This window comes from Stylophora pistillata, chromosome 3, assembly GCF_964205215.1.
Source record: "Stylophora pistillata chromosome 3, jaStyPist1.2, whole genome shotgun sequence".
Classification (NCBI taxonomy): domain Eukaryota; kingdom Metazoa; phylum Cnidaria; class Anthozoa; order Scleractinia; family Pocilloporidae; genus Stylophora; species Stylophora pistillata.
In genome coordinates, this window is record NC_142521.1 from 2,007,501 (window position 1) to 2,022,600 (window position 15,100).

Consider the following 15,100-nt stretch of genomic DNA (forward strand, 5'->3'; position numbering starts at 1 on the left):
ATTACTCCTCAAATGAATAACAAATGAAAATTATATTGAGGGTTAGAAAAACTTCAAGAGAATTAATTTTTTATGAACGCGCATGAAAATATTTCTTGCAGTTCAGGACTTTTTTTATTTTGGTCAATGTTTTCTTCTTCATGGACCTTTTTCCGCTGTGGTTTTTGTTCCTCTAGTAGATACTGAGATAGCTGACCTCCAGGCTGATAACTACAGTTATTTTAACGGCTACAAGAGAAAACAGACGAAAAAGTTTCTCTTCGCCTCTATAACTGTTTTGTTTTGTAACCATAGCAACAACATATTAAGGACCTCTATGACGGGACAGCATGAATCGATTGAGTTTCACAATTAATCAGGAGAATTGCGAAACCCGCAAAGAAAAAGCAAAATCTACATAACAAACTGAAATGAGGAACACTTTTGTGAGCTACTGATAAATATTGCTGAGAATAGTTTCACTGCTTTGAAAAGTAGTTAGAACAATTCTGAATATTGATCGACTCGATCTACCCTCCACGACAGGAGACAGAACAAACTCACTCATTTTTTTGTCTCATCGTCGGGTCATTTAATGTGGAGGAAAGTGTGTTTGTTCTTCAACGTTCGCCTCTTGATGGCCATCGTATCTGCTGATAAACAATGCAGACGAGAAAGAAGCATGAGCGGAATGGCTCTACACGGATTTGTCTTCAAGAAGATCTCAGTAACTGCCATCCACGAGTGTGACATTAGCTGTGAAAGAGAAGTCAGGTGCCAGAGTTACAATTACGTAATCGGGGAAAAGTCTTGTGAACTGAATAACCGAACCAGAGAGGCAAGATCTAAGAAATTCCACTCAGACCCTGCTCGGTTTTATCACGTACGTTTTTTTGGCAGAGGTATGCATTAGCTACTTTACAACCATACCTATCCCCGGTGGCCGAGTCTGAATTGTGTGCAATCGAGGTTCTGTTTAGCGAGAGAATAAACGGCTAATTCTTGTGCTTCTTTTATCTACTTTATGTAACAGCTCCTCTGGGATCCATTCCAGAACTGCCTGCAGAGTCGTGTCGGGAAATAAAAGCGAGCGAAGGTAAAGACGTCATCAGCAAGAAATACTGGTTGGATTTAAGTGCATCTGGAAAGACAGCTTTGGTTTACTGCGACATGGAAATTGAAGGTCTAATTTCACAGTTGATTCGTTACTCCTAAATTTCAAATATACATTTTTATTATCTCTATGTCCATTGTATAAGGTTTCGTAGTTTTTTCACTGAACCTTGTTTGTCGCAAAACGCACCCACTTAAAGTTAAAAGTTAAGTTTTGCATATTCATTTCTTGTAATAGGAGTTAAAAGTGGAAATTTAAGATGTCACGACAGCTAAAAAAACCGTTCTGTTAAAATAGAAAAATCGTGATGTGGATGAATTTCTATCAAAATTTCCTTTCCAATAGTATACATGCAGAACATGGCAGTTTCACACTGTTTTTTTTTTTTTCTTTATCATAGTAAGGCTGAGAAATGTCGTTACAAATTTTCAAAACAAACGTGTTGAGTTGCGCTCATTAAATCTTTTGTTTCGCTAAGGTCTTGTTCCTATCGCCGTCGTATCTTTCTTAAAATAGACCCTATCATTTCCTTGGGCTCTTCAAGGTCTTTAAGTCATCGAACATGTGAAAAATGAGCCTCTGATCATAAATTAAACTAGTGCAATACAATTTTCATTTCCGATGGTTTTGACAGTGTTAAATACAGGTTTTGCCTTAATTTCTCGGCATCGCGGTTTTAACTTACGTGATAAGGCAATCATTTTCACTCTTAGTGAACAACATGAAAAAGATCTGGATAACTTTTGAGTTTCTCATAAAGTAGATGATGAAAATAGAAGAATGTGAGATGATAAAATAAGATCAGCTGTTTGGACGTATGTTAACAGGAATTGACCTTTGATCGGGAACACGAGGGAATCAAAAACAATGAAATCCCGCCTTCTTTCCCGGATGTAGTGTTGAAATTTACGGTGCGACCTTGTTAATCCACATAACCTGCCTGTAAGCCTTCATTACTGCCCCCCCCCCCCACCCCCACCCCGCGGCACGCGTGCTAACTTGTTTTCCTCTACAAAGTTTGAAGCCTTGAAGGGACTGGCTCTCACATTTATTAGTACCAGACTCCTTCGTATACCTCTCCGCCGATGGCTCACTTTGCCAAAGGCCTCAAATTCATTCGCTGGTGATCATGAAGAAATGATGATGAAGCAGCACTTTCAATTGGGGCTGCTAACTTGGTATGATCACGGAAGAAGTGACATGTTATTCTCCCGACTCCTAGATTTGCCGATGAAGAAGACACTATGATACGATATAGCGGAAATGCTGACTACGGGTTGTAGTCATGACCGCTTATGGAATTTCTTACCCCGGTGTTAGAATACTCCAGCTATTATCCCAAACCTTTATCCATATCAATATGATTCATTTCTCGAATATGTTGTTACAAAGGAGATCGACGTCAGTTTTGATTCTTCTAGTACGTATGAAAGCGAGAATTTTATTGCTAATGATTTTAGGGGTATCATCTCATTTAGAAAGAAAGCGATTTTAAAGTTCCCAGATCCGTAAATTGAATCTGTTTTGCTGGCTTATTAAAACTACATCAAACTATACTTCTATCTGTGGGTCACCTTAATCCATACTGAACCGTGCGGTCCTAGCCTCACGCTGTATATTCTTTTTGTTGTTGTTGTATTCTGTAGAAAAAGCCGTCGACATTGCATTTGTAATCGGTGCGTCTGGAGCTCAAGCGTCTTCAGTCTTTGCAAGAATGGTAGCCATCTTGAAGAACTTTGCTAATGAATATGAGATATCCGATGACAAAACTCGTGTTGCTCTAGTGGACTACAATGGTCCTGCGATTGCCAGGGTCTTCTTCAATGACGGTTACAGCAAAGCAAATCTTACAAGTTTGATGAACAGCATACCTGGCCCTGGCGGACAACCAGGTACACTGAGCGGTGCTTTTACAAAAGTACGAGATGAAGTTTTCACAACAGAAAAAGGCGAGCGGCTATCTGCGGAGAATATTCTTGTTGTGCTGACCCAGGGAAACTTCGATGAGAATTCCACTGAGATCCGGAACGATATCACCAATTTTAGAAGCAATGCAGTGAAGGTCATTGTATTTGCCATCACGGAGGAGCCGCGCATAGATAAGTGGGAGAAGATCTCCTCGGGGATCAACCTCATAGTTATACCCGAGCCAAGTAAAGATACAGAGGAGGCAAAGAAATTGCCACATACTGTGAGTAAAGGTAAGGAAATCTAAAAACGAAAGACTGCTTTCAAAAGAAGTTCCCTGCAAACTTGTGTCTTCTTCGCGTACGCTGGGTTGAATAAAACCGCGGTAAAAATTGTTGCTTGTTTGTTTTCAGCCTTCGCGCATTGTAGCTAAAATAATTGTTTGTGATATCTCATCTTTCCTATGAAAGAAGAAGACTTTTGTCTGTGACAGTAAGTGACTTTTTGGGAAACTGTTTTCAAAATCTTTTGTTTTCACTTATCCACATAAGAAATCGTGCCTTATGAAAACGGTTTGTCTTCAAAACGCTCCAATTTTTACACCGTTCGCGAAAGTCTCCGTTTTTATCAGCGGCTTTGGCATTTTATTATGTACGATGGGCAAAAACGTGTCAAAAACAATGCGTTTTCAAACGAAATCACATTTGTGTGGATAGTGCCTCAGTTTGACCGGGCGGCAAAGTGCAGCCGCTCTAATTAGTTCATTTGTTTCAAAATAAAAACATCTGCATTAACTGGAACAAGTTTTTTTTTCAGCTGTTTTTGTTTGGGTTTGTTAGAGGATTGCAGTAGCAACCTAAACGATTTTGAATTTAATTCAATTTCAATTCTAAACAGAGTTTCGCAGCTGCGCAGAAGTGAAGGCATTCGGGTACTCTTCTGACGGCCATTACCTGCTTCATCTAAGCGACAGTTGCAAAGACCCAACGAGAATCTACTGCCATAATATGTCATCTAACACGCCGCAAGAGTTCATCACCTTGGAGTCGGGTACGGAGAACAACTTTGCTATTGTGTATGCCCAGAGGCTCCAAAATAGGGGCGACTGCAGTGGTGCAGTGCGATCCACATTGTACTCAGATCGAGGCACCACTTACTTCAACAAAGTGCGCCTTGATATCACAACCATGAAAATTTTGAGCAATGTTTTCACCTTCGCGCAGACTCAGGGAGGTAAAGACATCCCATATGGCAGAGCTGGGGATTGTTATTCGAACAATTTTGGTAACTGCCGGAAAGGTCAGTTCAAGGTTGACTTGAGCGGGACGAGACTTCGTGTTCGGAACGATGTGAACTGGAAATTTTCGGGATGGCCGAAAAGTTTGACGATGCAGGACTACCAGAAGTCGCCTGATGGTGCAGTGGTGTCTGCCAAGTGTGGAGGTTGGTGTGGTTCATGTTCTCCATCTCAGGGATTTCTCATATTGGAACCTTTGTGTTCTATTCCTGCTGGTAGGTATCAGGAATAAATTTTTCCTTTTTCAGCTTTCTTGACACAACTTTGTTGTCGTGTGTTTATTCAGTAATAGATAACAAATGACGTCAACATTTGGTGAGAAGAAAAGTGGAAGTGGCGCCGAGTGTGTCACTGATTTTTCGTGATCTCTTACTGTCCTGACCCACGGCAATAGTGACGTCATCTCTGCCTGCCTCTCAGTTCGTCTGTATGTCTGTCTTTCTACCTGCATGCCTAACAAACCAAATTATGATTGCATGAAATTAAAGCTCTCTTTTTATGTTTTCTTTTGCCTGTAGTTCTGTGTCAGGAATCCAAACCTTAGATCTGATGTCAGTGGGCGGTGTGAATGCCTAAAATTATAATTTGCTGAGATCATGTACAAGTGAATGTCATAATAATTATGACTTATCATTGTATAGTTTAGGCTCCTCACTGACTGTGAATGACTGACGCCTTTAAGGGTGCGATACTGGCCCGGTACTGACAGAATTTTTAATTTTATTTCATCAGGGTAGGAAGGGCCATCTCGTTGATCCTTACAAGACAACTGGAGGTCATTCGATCGATAAGGATCATTATCATCTACAGTCTGACACTGATAATCTAGGACTTGGTCTTATATTTCTACCACTAAGTTATGTAAACACAAGTGAATAACACGCAATGATCGCATAATTTCTAAAACAATTCAATGGCAATCTAATGCCGATTAAATGAATTTTTTTTCCTGTTATAGTGGTCCATAATTAGGAGAAAAGGACTGATGAAGAAGGCCGGCAAAAGTCAAATATAAAAACACAGCTGTGCAGTTTTTATTGGGAGCTCCCTGTCCGTACACAATCTTTTGTTTTTTATGTCGTTTAACCCTAAGTAATGATGGAAAGTTTCCACCGGTCAGTAAGTTCAAAATGTAAGTTCACATACAAAACCTAAAATAGTAGGAAAATGACAGTTTTCTTTCATTTCTGGGCCCAGTTGTTCGAAGGCCGATTAGCGCTAATCCAAAGTTAAATTTTAATCCAGGTTTCTATATTCTTTGTTCAAAAGCTGTTTTGGGATAATTTTCCCAATTCTTTTTAGCTCATTCAATCATCAAATATTGTAAACAAGTGGAAATAAACTTAATTTTCTTTTAAAGCTTTCGGATCTGAAATCAAATTTCACACTAACCCTGGGTTATCTTAACCCACCTTTGAACAACTCGACCCTGGTGACCAAAATTTCACAGAATGAAAACTTGCTAGGACTCGACAGGAATCGATGAAATGTATGGCCGCACTGGAGAGGGGCGAGTATCTCGTGTCCTTTAATTTTTTGCCTAAATATACCGTATCCTGTGGTTTTTTTTATCCCCTCAATTCCAGTTCGACACTTCTGAATCTCTATATTTTAAATACACCACATCCCGTTAATTTTTTCCTTAGGTATGCTGTGTCCCGGTAATTTCTTATACAAACATACAGTATCCAGAGAACCACTAATGGGACCTCATTTGTATATTACATCTCTTTTATTTGATTATTCAAATTAAACATTTACATAGCAATCAGAGACTGGTTTAAGAACGAATGCAAAACGAGAGAAAACAAAACAAACTGAAAAAACTATGCTAGAACGATTTTTTAGAAAATCCGCCGTACTTTATCAGGGATATCAAACATGAAAGGCTTATTTGGCCTTGATTGAGATTCCGTCGTTATTGTAAGTCAGAAGTGAATAATAGCTATGCTGTTAACTGAAGGCTATCTGAAGATAAGAAGGCGGAATTAATTAAGTCAGGAGTCTGCTGGTCTCACTTTCATCTCGGTCCTCTTCAAGGAGGAATAACTTTTCCAGCGATACCAAGTCACCTCGTTAAGGGCTGAGTGCTTTCCATGATAATAGAAGTCATTCAAGTCATTATTTCAGATTTTAAATTCATTTGTGACAAAAATAAAATTTCAACTCCTGGCAAAGTTACAGCTGTTATGCTTATTCATGCCAAAAAATTACATGACATTTGCCTCTAATTTGTTTTTCGTTTCCAGGCCCCCAATAGTGACACAAAATGACAGCGGAAATTGTTAATGTTTTGGCGAAAAGCAGAACTAGACAAAGTTAACGATAACTTTATCTAAATGTACGGTTAGATTTACGATATATATTTATTACTCTATCTAGAAGTCGCAAAATACTTTGGAAAAGTGAAAAATAAACCATGTAAATCGGGCTTCGAAGTCGTCGAACTTGAAAGAAGTCGTGACTGGCATTGACCGCTCGGCCAAAACAAACTCATCACTTCAAGCGGCCTAGTCATTTAAAACATGCGTATGTCGCGTATGTACGGGAAGCCTGGGATCTGATAAACATTTTGGCCCCAAATTCGTACGTGTTGGAGCGAGAAAATATATGTAAATCGACGATTGAAAAGTACTTCTTCGCAGATGTCCGCGATGTTGCGCAATGCGTGGGCTATTCTTGTAATTTGCATTACGTTTGTGTTGTTTTGTGCAGTAGGGGCCGTGCAAAACGACGAAGAAGGCGCATGCTAGCATTTCTTTGGCTACACGGGAAACTGATATCCGAAACTGAAGCAGAAAATGCAATGGACAGATGAAATTGTGTTGTTCGTGTCAAAACTTGAGATTAAAAGTGTTGGTAAGAAGTCTCAAGTATTTTGTTTTTGTTAAAACTGGAACAAATTTAGTACTCACTTGCACCCGGAATTCTTTGTGGAGTTATCTTCTCATTCCTTTTACCCATGTAATTGATCGATGTTTTCTGATTTGTATCATTTTGTCTAATTAGTATTTTATTTGGCTCTCAAACGGGTACACTGTAAGCTAATTCCAGTCAGATTTTTCTCCCCTCCCCCCCACCTCCCCTTGCTGTGTCATGTCACTCGTCCCAAACCTTCCACCCGTCCAATATGGCGACCGAATATTAATATTTGCCGGGCTGAAACACAAACTACCGCCTGCAGGAGGCAATCCTTTGCATAAATGTTTATTTCAACAGAGCTCTTTTTCGTGCCGATATACTGGTTTTCTGCCATGATACGCGCAAAATTGACCAGATGTTTCGATATTAAAAAATCAACGATGTTATGATTACGCCCAAGTATCCCCTCAGCTTTTGTTATCTCGGGTTTTTACGGGATTCCACGGGACCGAGACGAAAACTGACGTCACAAGTTTTCACAGCTCATGCGCTCGTCTGGCCAAATGGAAGAATCAAATTGATTTGTTTGGTTCGAGAGTTTTTAAGGGAAATTTTGTCCATGGAGAATTTGAGCTTTAGTTAATTGAGCACTCTCGTGGCCTTTGTGCATCGTAACTTAAATAAATGTTTGTGATGTCTCACCTTGCGCATAACATTAGTTCAAAAAAGACTGTTGTCTATGACGATGGGGGACGTTTTGGAAAACCATTTTCAAAATATTCTGTTTTCACTTATCCACATTAGAAACCGAGCCTTTTAAAAACGATTTGTCTTTAAAACGGCTACAACTTTTACACGTTCGCGAAAGTCTTCCTTTTCATCAGTGGCTTGGGCATTTTAGTATGTAAGATAGGCTAAAACTTATCAAAAACAATGCGTTTTCAAACGAGATCGCATTTTTTGTGAATGGTGCCTCAGTTTCGAGCGAGTGGCAAAGTGTAGTGGCTCTAATTAGTTCGTTTGTTTCACAATGAAAACATTCACATTGGCTGTAACAAGGCCCCTGTTACAGCTAATGCAGGAAACGATTTTCTTACAGCTGTTTTTCGTTTTGGTTGGTTTGAAGATCGCAGTAGCAACCTAAACGATTTTAAATTGAATTGAATTTTAATTCTAAACAGAGTTTCGCAGCTGCGCAGAAGTGAAAGCATTCGGGTACTCTTCTGACGGCCATTACCTGCTTCATGTAAGCGATAGTTGTAAAGACCCAACAAGAATCTACTGCCATAATATGTCATCTAACACGCCGCAAGAGTTCATCACCTTGGAGTCGGGTACGGAGAACAACTTTGCTAATGTGTATGCCCACAGGCTCCAAAATGGGTGCGACTGCAGTGGCGCTGTGCAATCCACATTCTACCGAAATCGAGGCACTACTTACTTCAACAAGGTGCGCCTTGAACTCTCAACCATGAAAATTTTGAGCATTGTCTTCACCTTCGCGCAGACTCCGGAGGGTAAAGATATCCCATATGGCAAAGCTGGCGATTGCTATTCGTTTAATTCTGGTGACTGCCGCAAAGGTCAGTTCAAGGTTGACTTGAGCGGGACGAGACTTCGTGTTGGGGACGATGTGAACTGGAAAGCATCGGGATACCCGAGTAGTTTGACAATGCAGGACTACCAGAAGTCTTCTGATGGTGCAGTGGTGTCTGCCAAGTGTGGAGGTTGGTGTGGTTCATGTGAGCCATCTGCGGGATTTATGATACTGGAGGCTTTGTGCTCCATTCCTGCTGGTAGGTAAAACTCATAATCGTCTTATTTGCCCCTTTTAAGGCTTTCTTGACACCACTGACCGTGAAATTACTAAATAGATCTCGTGCGTTTGTTCAGTAATAGACAAAAGATGACGTTAAAATTTGGAAAGAACAAAAAAGTGGCGCCGAGTGTGTCACTGATTTTTTGGGATCTCTTGCTGTCCTGACCTGACCAATAGTGACGTCAGCTCTGCCTCCCTCTTAGTTTGTCTATTTGTCTGTCTACGTGCACGCCTTAGCCTTGTTAAAACAAAATTATGATTGCATGGCCACCTTCTTTTTAGTTTTTTTGCCTGCAATTCTTTATAAGGAATCCAATTCTTATATGTCAGTGGGTGTGAATAGCTAAAATTGTAATTTGCTGACCGTCTCCCGGTTAGCTCAATGGATAGAGCTCTGGCAGGAGCCCATTACCCTGGCGCTGGACTGTTGTGCGGAAGGTCGAGGGTTCGAGCCTCGGCCGGACCAACACTCAGGGTCTTAAAATAATTGAGAAGAATTTCCTACCTTTCTATAACATCAAGAAATGGTTAGATATTCTAGTCTTCTCAGATAGGGACGAATAAATAGAGGTCCCGTCTCCTGCAGGGTTGGGGTAGGAGACGTTAATTTCCCCCGCATGAGATTACTGTGTGATGGATGTCCTCCCCTGGGATGGGATGGGTGGGTTGTTTAGGAGCCTCGTTACTGGAACATTAGTTCTGTGAGATCTCTCCTGCTAAATCTGGCCAAGTTTATAAATATAAAAATAAATACAAATAAAAAATAATAGAGATATAAGTGAATGTCATGATATGATTTATTACTGTCCAGTTTAGACTCCTCACTTGCTGTGGATGAACACTGACGCCTTTAGGAATACGATACTGGCACGGCGGTACTGACAGAATTAGTAACTGCATTTCATCAGGGTCGGAAGGGCTAATCGATCCTCACAAGACAAATGCAGTTCAACCATCATGTTCAAGAATTGAAGGAGGTCACTCCATCGATAAGGATTATTATCATCTACAGTCCGACGCTCTTAACCTGGTTCTAGGTCTTATATTTTTACCACCAAGTTATGTAAAGACAAGTGAATAACACGCAATAATCGTAAGATTTCTGAAAAGGTAATCTAAGTGGGCCTCAGTGGGGTTAACTGTCAATTGTCAAATGGCCAAGAATATTAACCGTCAACCGTCCTGAAAACGCAATTTTTTTTAACGTTAATCGTGAAATAAGCAAGCCAATATTAGCCGTCAAATATCTCAGATATCTTTAATTGAAAACTAAGCAATTGCCTTAATTGTGGTCAAGCTCTGTTGTTTATAAATTAAAGTTTTGATATATTACAAAAATACATATATGTAAGTTCTTTAACTTCTAGTCGATCGCGAGTAAACCTGGTTGGCGACGACGAAATGACTTCCGGTGAGGAAACACTTCCGGAGTCGTAAAACGTTGGCCATTTGTGAATAAAAGGTGTTATAACTAAACGGATCTTTACAGACAAGTCATTATGAAAAATTACAGCCAAATTTCGCGTGTTTAGTTCGTTTTACAAACGACATTCCAAACATTTCACCGTCACTCGTCAAATCACCTAAAATCTAATTACCGTCAGCCGTCAAAAGGGTTTACTTTTAACCGTCAACCATCAAGGTGATCCCCATATTGAGACCCTTACCTAATGCCCATTAAATGAACTATTTTCCTTTCATAGTTAGGAGAAAAGACTAATGAATAAAGCCGGCAAAAGTCAAAATAAAAACCCAGCTGTGCAGTTTTGATCGAGAGCTCCGGCTTGTCCGTACGCAATCTTTTGTTTTTATGTTTACAAATTGTGACTGAAAAGAATGATAGGAAGTTTCGACTAGTCAGTAAGTTCAAAAGTAAGTTCATACATAAAGCCTAAAATAGTAGGAAAATGAAGGAACTTTGCAGGGTTTTAAGTCTTTTCTGGTGACTCGACAGCAACCGATAAAAATCTAGTATTTCGTTTTCTTCAAATCGTGGCCTAAATACGCCTTATCCTGTTAATTCCTGTGGTTTTTATCCCTTCAATTCTACAGTTCGACGTTGTTGAATCTCTATATTCTAAATATACCGTATCCCTTTAACTTTTTCCGGAAGTATCGTGTATCGTGAGAATGTCTTATCCAAAATACAGTATCCAAAGAACCCCTTGTTGGGCCTCCTACGTAAATTACATCGATGTATCGCTCTTATTTGATTATTCAAATTGAACATTTACGTGGCAATCGGAAACTGGTTTAAGAACGAATGCAAAACGAGAAAAAAAAAAGCAAACCAATGGAACTATGCTAGAACAGTTTTAGAAAATCGGCCGTACATTATCAGGGATATCAAACATGAAAGGCTTATTTGGCCTTGATTGAGATTCTGTCGATGTTGCAAGTGAGTGGTGAATAATCGGCTATGCTGTTAACCGAAGGCTATCTGAAGTCAAAAAGCAAAGTAAGTCAGACGTCCGCTGGTCTCATTGCCATCTCAGTCCTCCTCAAGGAGGAATAACTTTTCCAGCGATACCAAGTCACTTCGTCAAGGGTTGAACGATTTTCATGATAATAGAAGTCACTCAAGTCATTATTTCAGATATATTCATTCATTTATGGTAAAAATAAAATCTCAACTCCTGGCAAAGTTACAGCTGTTATTTTTATTTTTGCATGCTAGCATTTCTTTGACTACACGGGAAACTGATATCCGAAACTGAAGCAGAAAATGCAATGGACAGATGAAATTGTGTTGTTTGAGTCAAAACTTAAGATTAAAAGGGTTGAAAAAGCTGGGAAGAAGTCTCAAGTATTTTGCTTTTTTGTAAACTGGAACAAATTTACTACTTACTTGCACCTGGAATTCTTTGTGGAGTGCTCTTCTCATTCCTTTTACCTATAAAATTCATCGTTGTTTTCTAATTTGTATCCTACGCCGACGCATAAGCCAGCTGTTAAATCTAGTATAATTTGTCTCTAAAAACTTTTACCTAATTTTTAATCACTTTTCCGGCTCTGAATATAACAAAATAACCAAGGGATAAGACCCTGGGAACGAGGTTGAACAAGATTAAAAAAAGAAATTTGGGATCGGATATCTATCTTGATGTCGTCTAGAAACCATTCCTAAAGCCTTGGTCAAACGGCGCATGATAGTCGATGATAGTTGATTCTCTTCAAACTATCATCAACTATCACCAACTATCATTCGCATGGTCAAACGGCCAAAAAAGTTCGTGATAGTTGATATTAGTATATGCTAAAACAGTGGATAGCGTTGAAGGCGCGCTCTGATTGGCTAGTCAAACTCCGAATATCCTTTGCTATTTACCTCCGACCAACTCGGGAAAAAATGGCGTCCCGGTTTGCATCCGTGACAAGCGAAGAAATCACTCAAATTAACGACGGTGGTGTATATTATCTCACTGTTTTAGTATATACTTAAACAACTATTCACCTCAGTGTCGGTGGTTAGCGGTGGATATTTACCTCGTCGCTTCGCGGCTCGGTAAATATCCACCACTAACCACCTCCACTTTGGTAAATAGTTGTTAAATAGTTCACCGGCAGTCGCGCGAGCAAAGTCACGCGAGCAGCTAGTTCCAGGCTCTTTCCGCGTAAAATATGAACACTAACATTGCTTCGCGTGAGACAAACAAACTTGTTGAAGTATGAATTTATCACGACGAAAGAGGGTGGCAGCTTGCTTACTAGTAATCGATTTTTTGGAGGAATGTACGGAGGATAAATCTGGAGAGCGTTGGTGGAAGAGAGGACGGACAACGGAATGGATTAAAGGAGAAACGAAAGGGGGATGTTGAAATTGGTGGAAACGAAACGACGACGGAACTCTTTATTCGCACTATTTCACGAGGTTACTACAGATTATAAAAGTCAGAATATATAAGAAACAGTAAATTACATTAATAATCAAAAGTAAAATGTGCACAGTGACCAAAGTAGCATAGCTTTCGAGTTGGCCACTGTCACGTATAATTAACAGGTGTATCTTAACATTTACACAAGACTTACTTTACTTTAATTCTATATTTACACTAACCAAGGTATTTATACACAACTAGTATTATAAAAAAAGAGAATAGAGAAGTGAGTAAATAAGTAAACTTCCGGCCTATCTCACTCACGCCATGCCTCTCTTAAGTATTAGAGGAATTCGTCGCATGCTGGGTCCTCGAAGATATCCAGAGTAAAATTGATCCACGCCAGTTTGGTTGCTTGAAAGGCACATCTACAACCCTGTGTCTCATAGACATGCTTCACGAATGGGTTTCTAGCCTCGATACCCCTGGTAACACTTTGCGTATTTGTATGCTGGACTTCAGTAAAGCCCTCGATAGGATAAATCTCAACATCCTAATGCTCAAACTTATTAACTTAGGGTATGTAGGTCTTTATTACCTTGGATTTGTAGCTTGTATCCAATAGAAGACAACGAGTCAAGATTATTGATTCCTTCTCTGACTGGTCGTATGTAAACGCTGGGGTCCCACAAGGGACTAAATTGGGTCCGATCCTATTTTTAGTTATGGTGAATGAGCTTACTCCAACCAGTTCATTCTGGAAGTACGTTGATGACCTAACCATTGCTGAAGTTCTACCTCGAGAAGGTTCATCAACTATCCAAACCACCCTGGATGATATATCCACCTGGTGTTCTTCAAATTACATGAAATTGAACCCAAAAAAGTGCAAAGAACTCAGAATATGCTTCCTACGTAACCCTCCCACTCTATCACAGTTGACTTATAATAACACCTCAATCGAAGTAGTTGAAAGTCACAAGCTCCTAGGAGTGCTCATTCACGATGATCTAAAATGGCGTAGTCACATTCTTGGCATTACAAAGAAAGCTGCTCAGCGACTTTATATCCTTCGTGTCCTGTGCCGCAATGGCCTTCCACCCAAGGATTTACTTAGTGTCTATACTGCTCTAATACGTTCTGTTTTAGAGTACTACGCATGCCCGGTACGGCATTCTAGCCTTCCATCTTACCTAGGGGACAATTTAGAACAGATACAAAGAAGAGCTTTCAGGATAATCGAACCACTAATTTCTTACAGAACTGCATGTAGTGTTTTGAATTACCTCGCACTGGAAGAAAATAGGGAACGTCTTTGCCTCGAACAGTTCAAGAAAATTAAAAACTCACAGTTGTCATTATTAATTCCTCAGAAAAGACTAGACGCACACGGCCGTGAGCTGTGCTCCAGCAATAACTTGACTCTTTTTAAAAGTAGGACAAAACGATTTCAAATAAGTTTTTTTCCCGCAATGACGTCAAAGCTTAATGAATTATCGCAATAGAACATTTGTAATAATTCGTTAATAGAATCTTGTGAGCCGGTAACCCAGTCCCCCGGCAAAATTTTTATTTATACAGTCTCATTTAATTTGTAAAGATTTTTTGTAATTTCTTGTAAATATGAAGTATTTCATTTTAGTGCCGAATTCATATCTAATAAACCATTACCATTACCACCACCATAAATAAAAATTTAATCAAGTTAAAAGAAGGAGAATATATATTTTTTTCTTTACAATGAATCAAAAGAACAAAGACTAAGAACAAAGAAACTAAAGTAAACTAGATCAATGCATTCTAAGAAGCAGATTGTAAAGTTAGCAGATATAGCTTGGATTGTTTGGAGGAGCGATAATAACATAATTTTTTTAGATGCATGCAGTGGAATAGTCTCCCATATTTTCGATGTAATGAAAGTAAACGTAGAAGCTCCATAATTATTATGTATTAGAGGCCTACGGAAGTTAAGGTTAGAAACAAATCTAGCGTAATGGCTATGGAAGTCAGAAGCCAGAGGTAGAGTTCCAGAAAAAATTGCTGGAATGCCTGTTGGATTGTTAATAATTTTATGTGCAAAGAGTGCTACTTCTAGTTTGAAAATATTATCAATTGTTAAGATATCCAATAAATTATAATAAGGCGTAGCATTCTCTCTACTGCGTGCAAAAAAAATTGAACGAATGCATTTATTTTGCTTAGTTCTGATTTTATTTAGTCTAGTTTTGCAAGCACTTTCCCAACTAGTGATAGCAGAGGTCAAATAGGGATAGATGAAAGAGTAATACAATTGTTTCAGTTGT

The 15,100-nt window shown here is 39.3% G+C and overlaps 2 protein-coding genes across 2 annotated transcripts; both read left to right on the forward strand.

Moving 5' to 3' along the window:
• Positions 1–3,930: 3,930 nt before the first annotated feature.
• On the forward strand, positions 3,931–5,657 carry LOC148734041 (A disintegrin and metalloproteinase with thrombospondin motifs 9-like). The gene is made up of 2 exons (XM_088751821.1): positions 3,931–4,513; positions 5,031–5,657. Exons 1-2 carry the CDS (start codon positions 4,009–4,011, stop codon positions 5,033–5,035), a joined length of 510 nt encoding a protein of 169 aa, XP_088607947.1. The 5' UTR covers positions 3,931–4,008; the 3' UTR covers positions 5,036–5,657.
• A 2,688-nt stretch (positions 5,658–8,345) lies between these two features.
• LOC148734042 (A disintegrin and metalloproteinase with thrombospondin motifs 9-like) lies at positions 8,346–8,964 on the forward strand. Its single transcript, XM_088751611.1, has one exon. The coding sequence runs from the start codon at positions 8,452–8,454 to the stop codon at positions 8,962–8,964; it is 513 nt and encodes a 170-aa protein (XP_088607737.1). The 5' UTR covers positions 8,346–8,451.
• Positions 8,965–15,100: the final 6,136 nt, after the last annotated feature.

Excerpts from the sequence above, each read along its gene's own strand:
- LOC148734041 (XM_088751821.1), top strand. The coding sequence starts at position 4,009 with ATGTCATCTAACACGCCGCAAGAGTTCATCACCTTGGAGTCGGGTACG.
- LOC148734042 (XM_088751611.1), top strand. The coding sequence starts at position 8,452 with ATGTCATCTAACACGCCGCAAGAGTTCATCACCTTGGAGTCGGGTACG.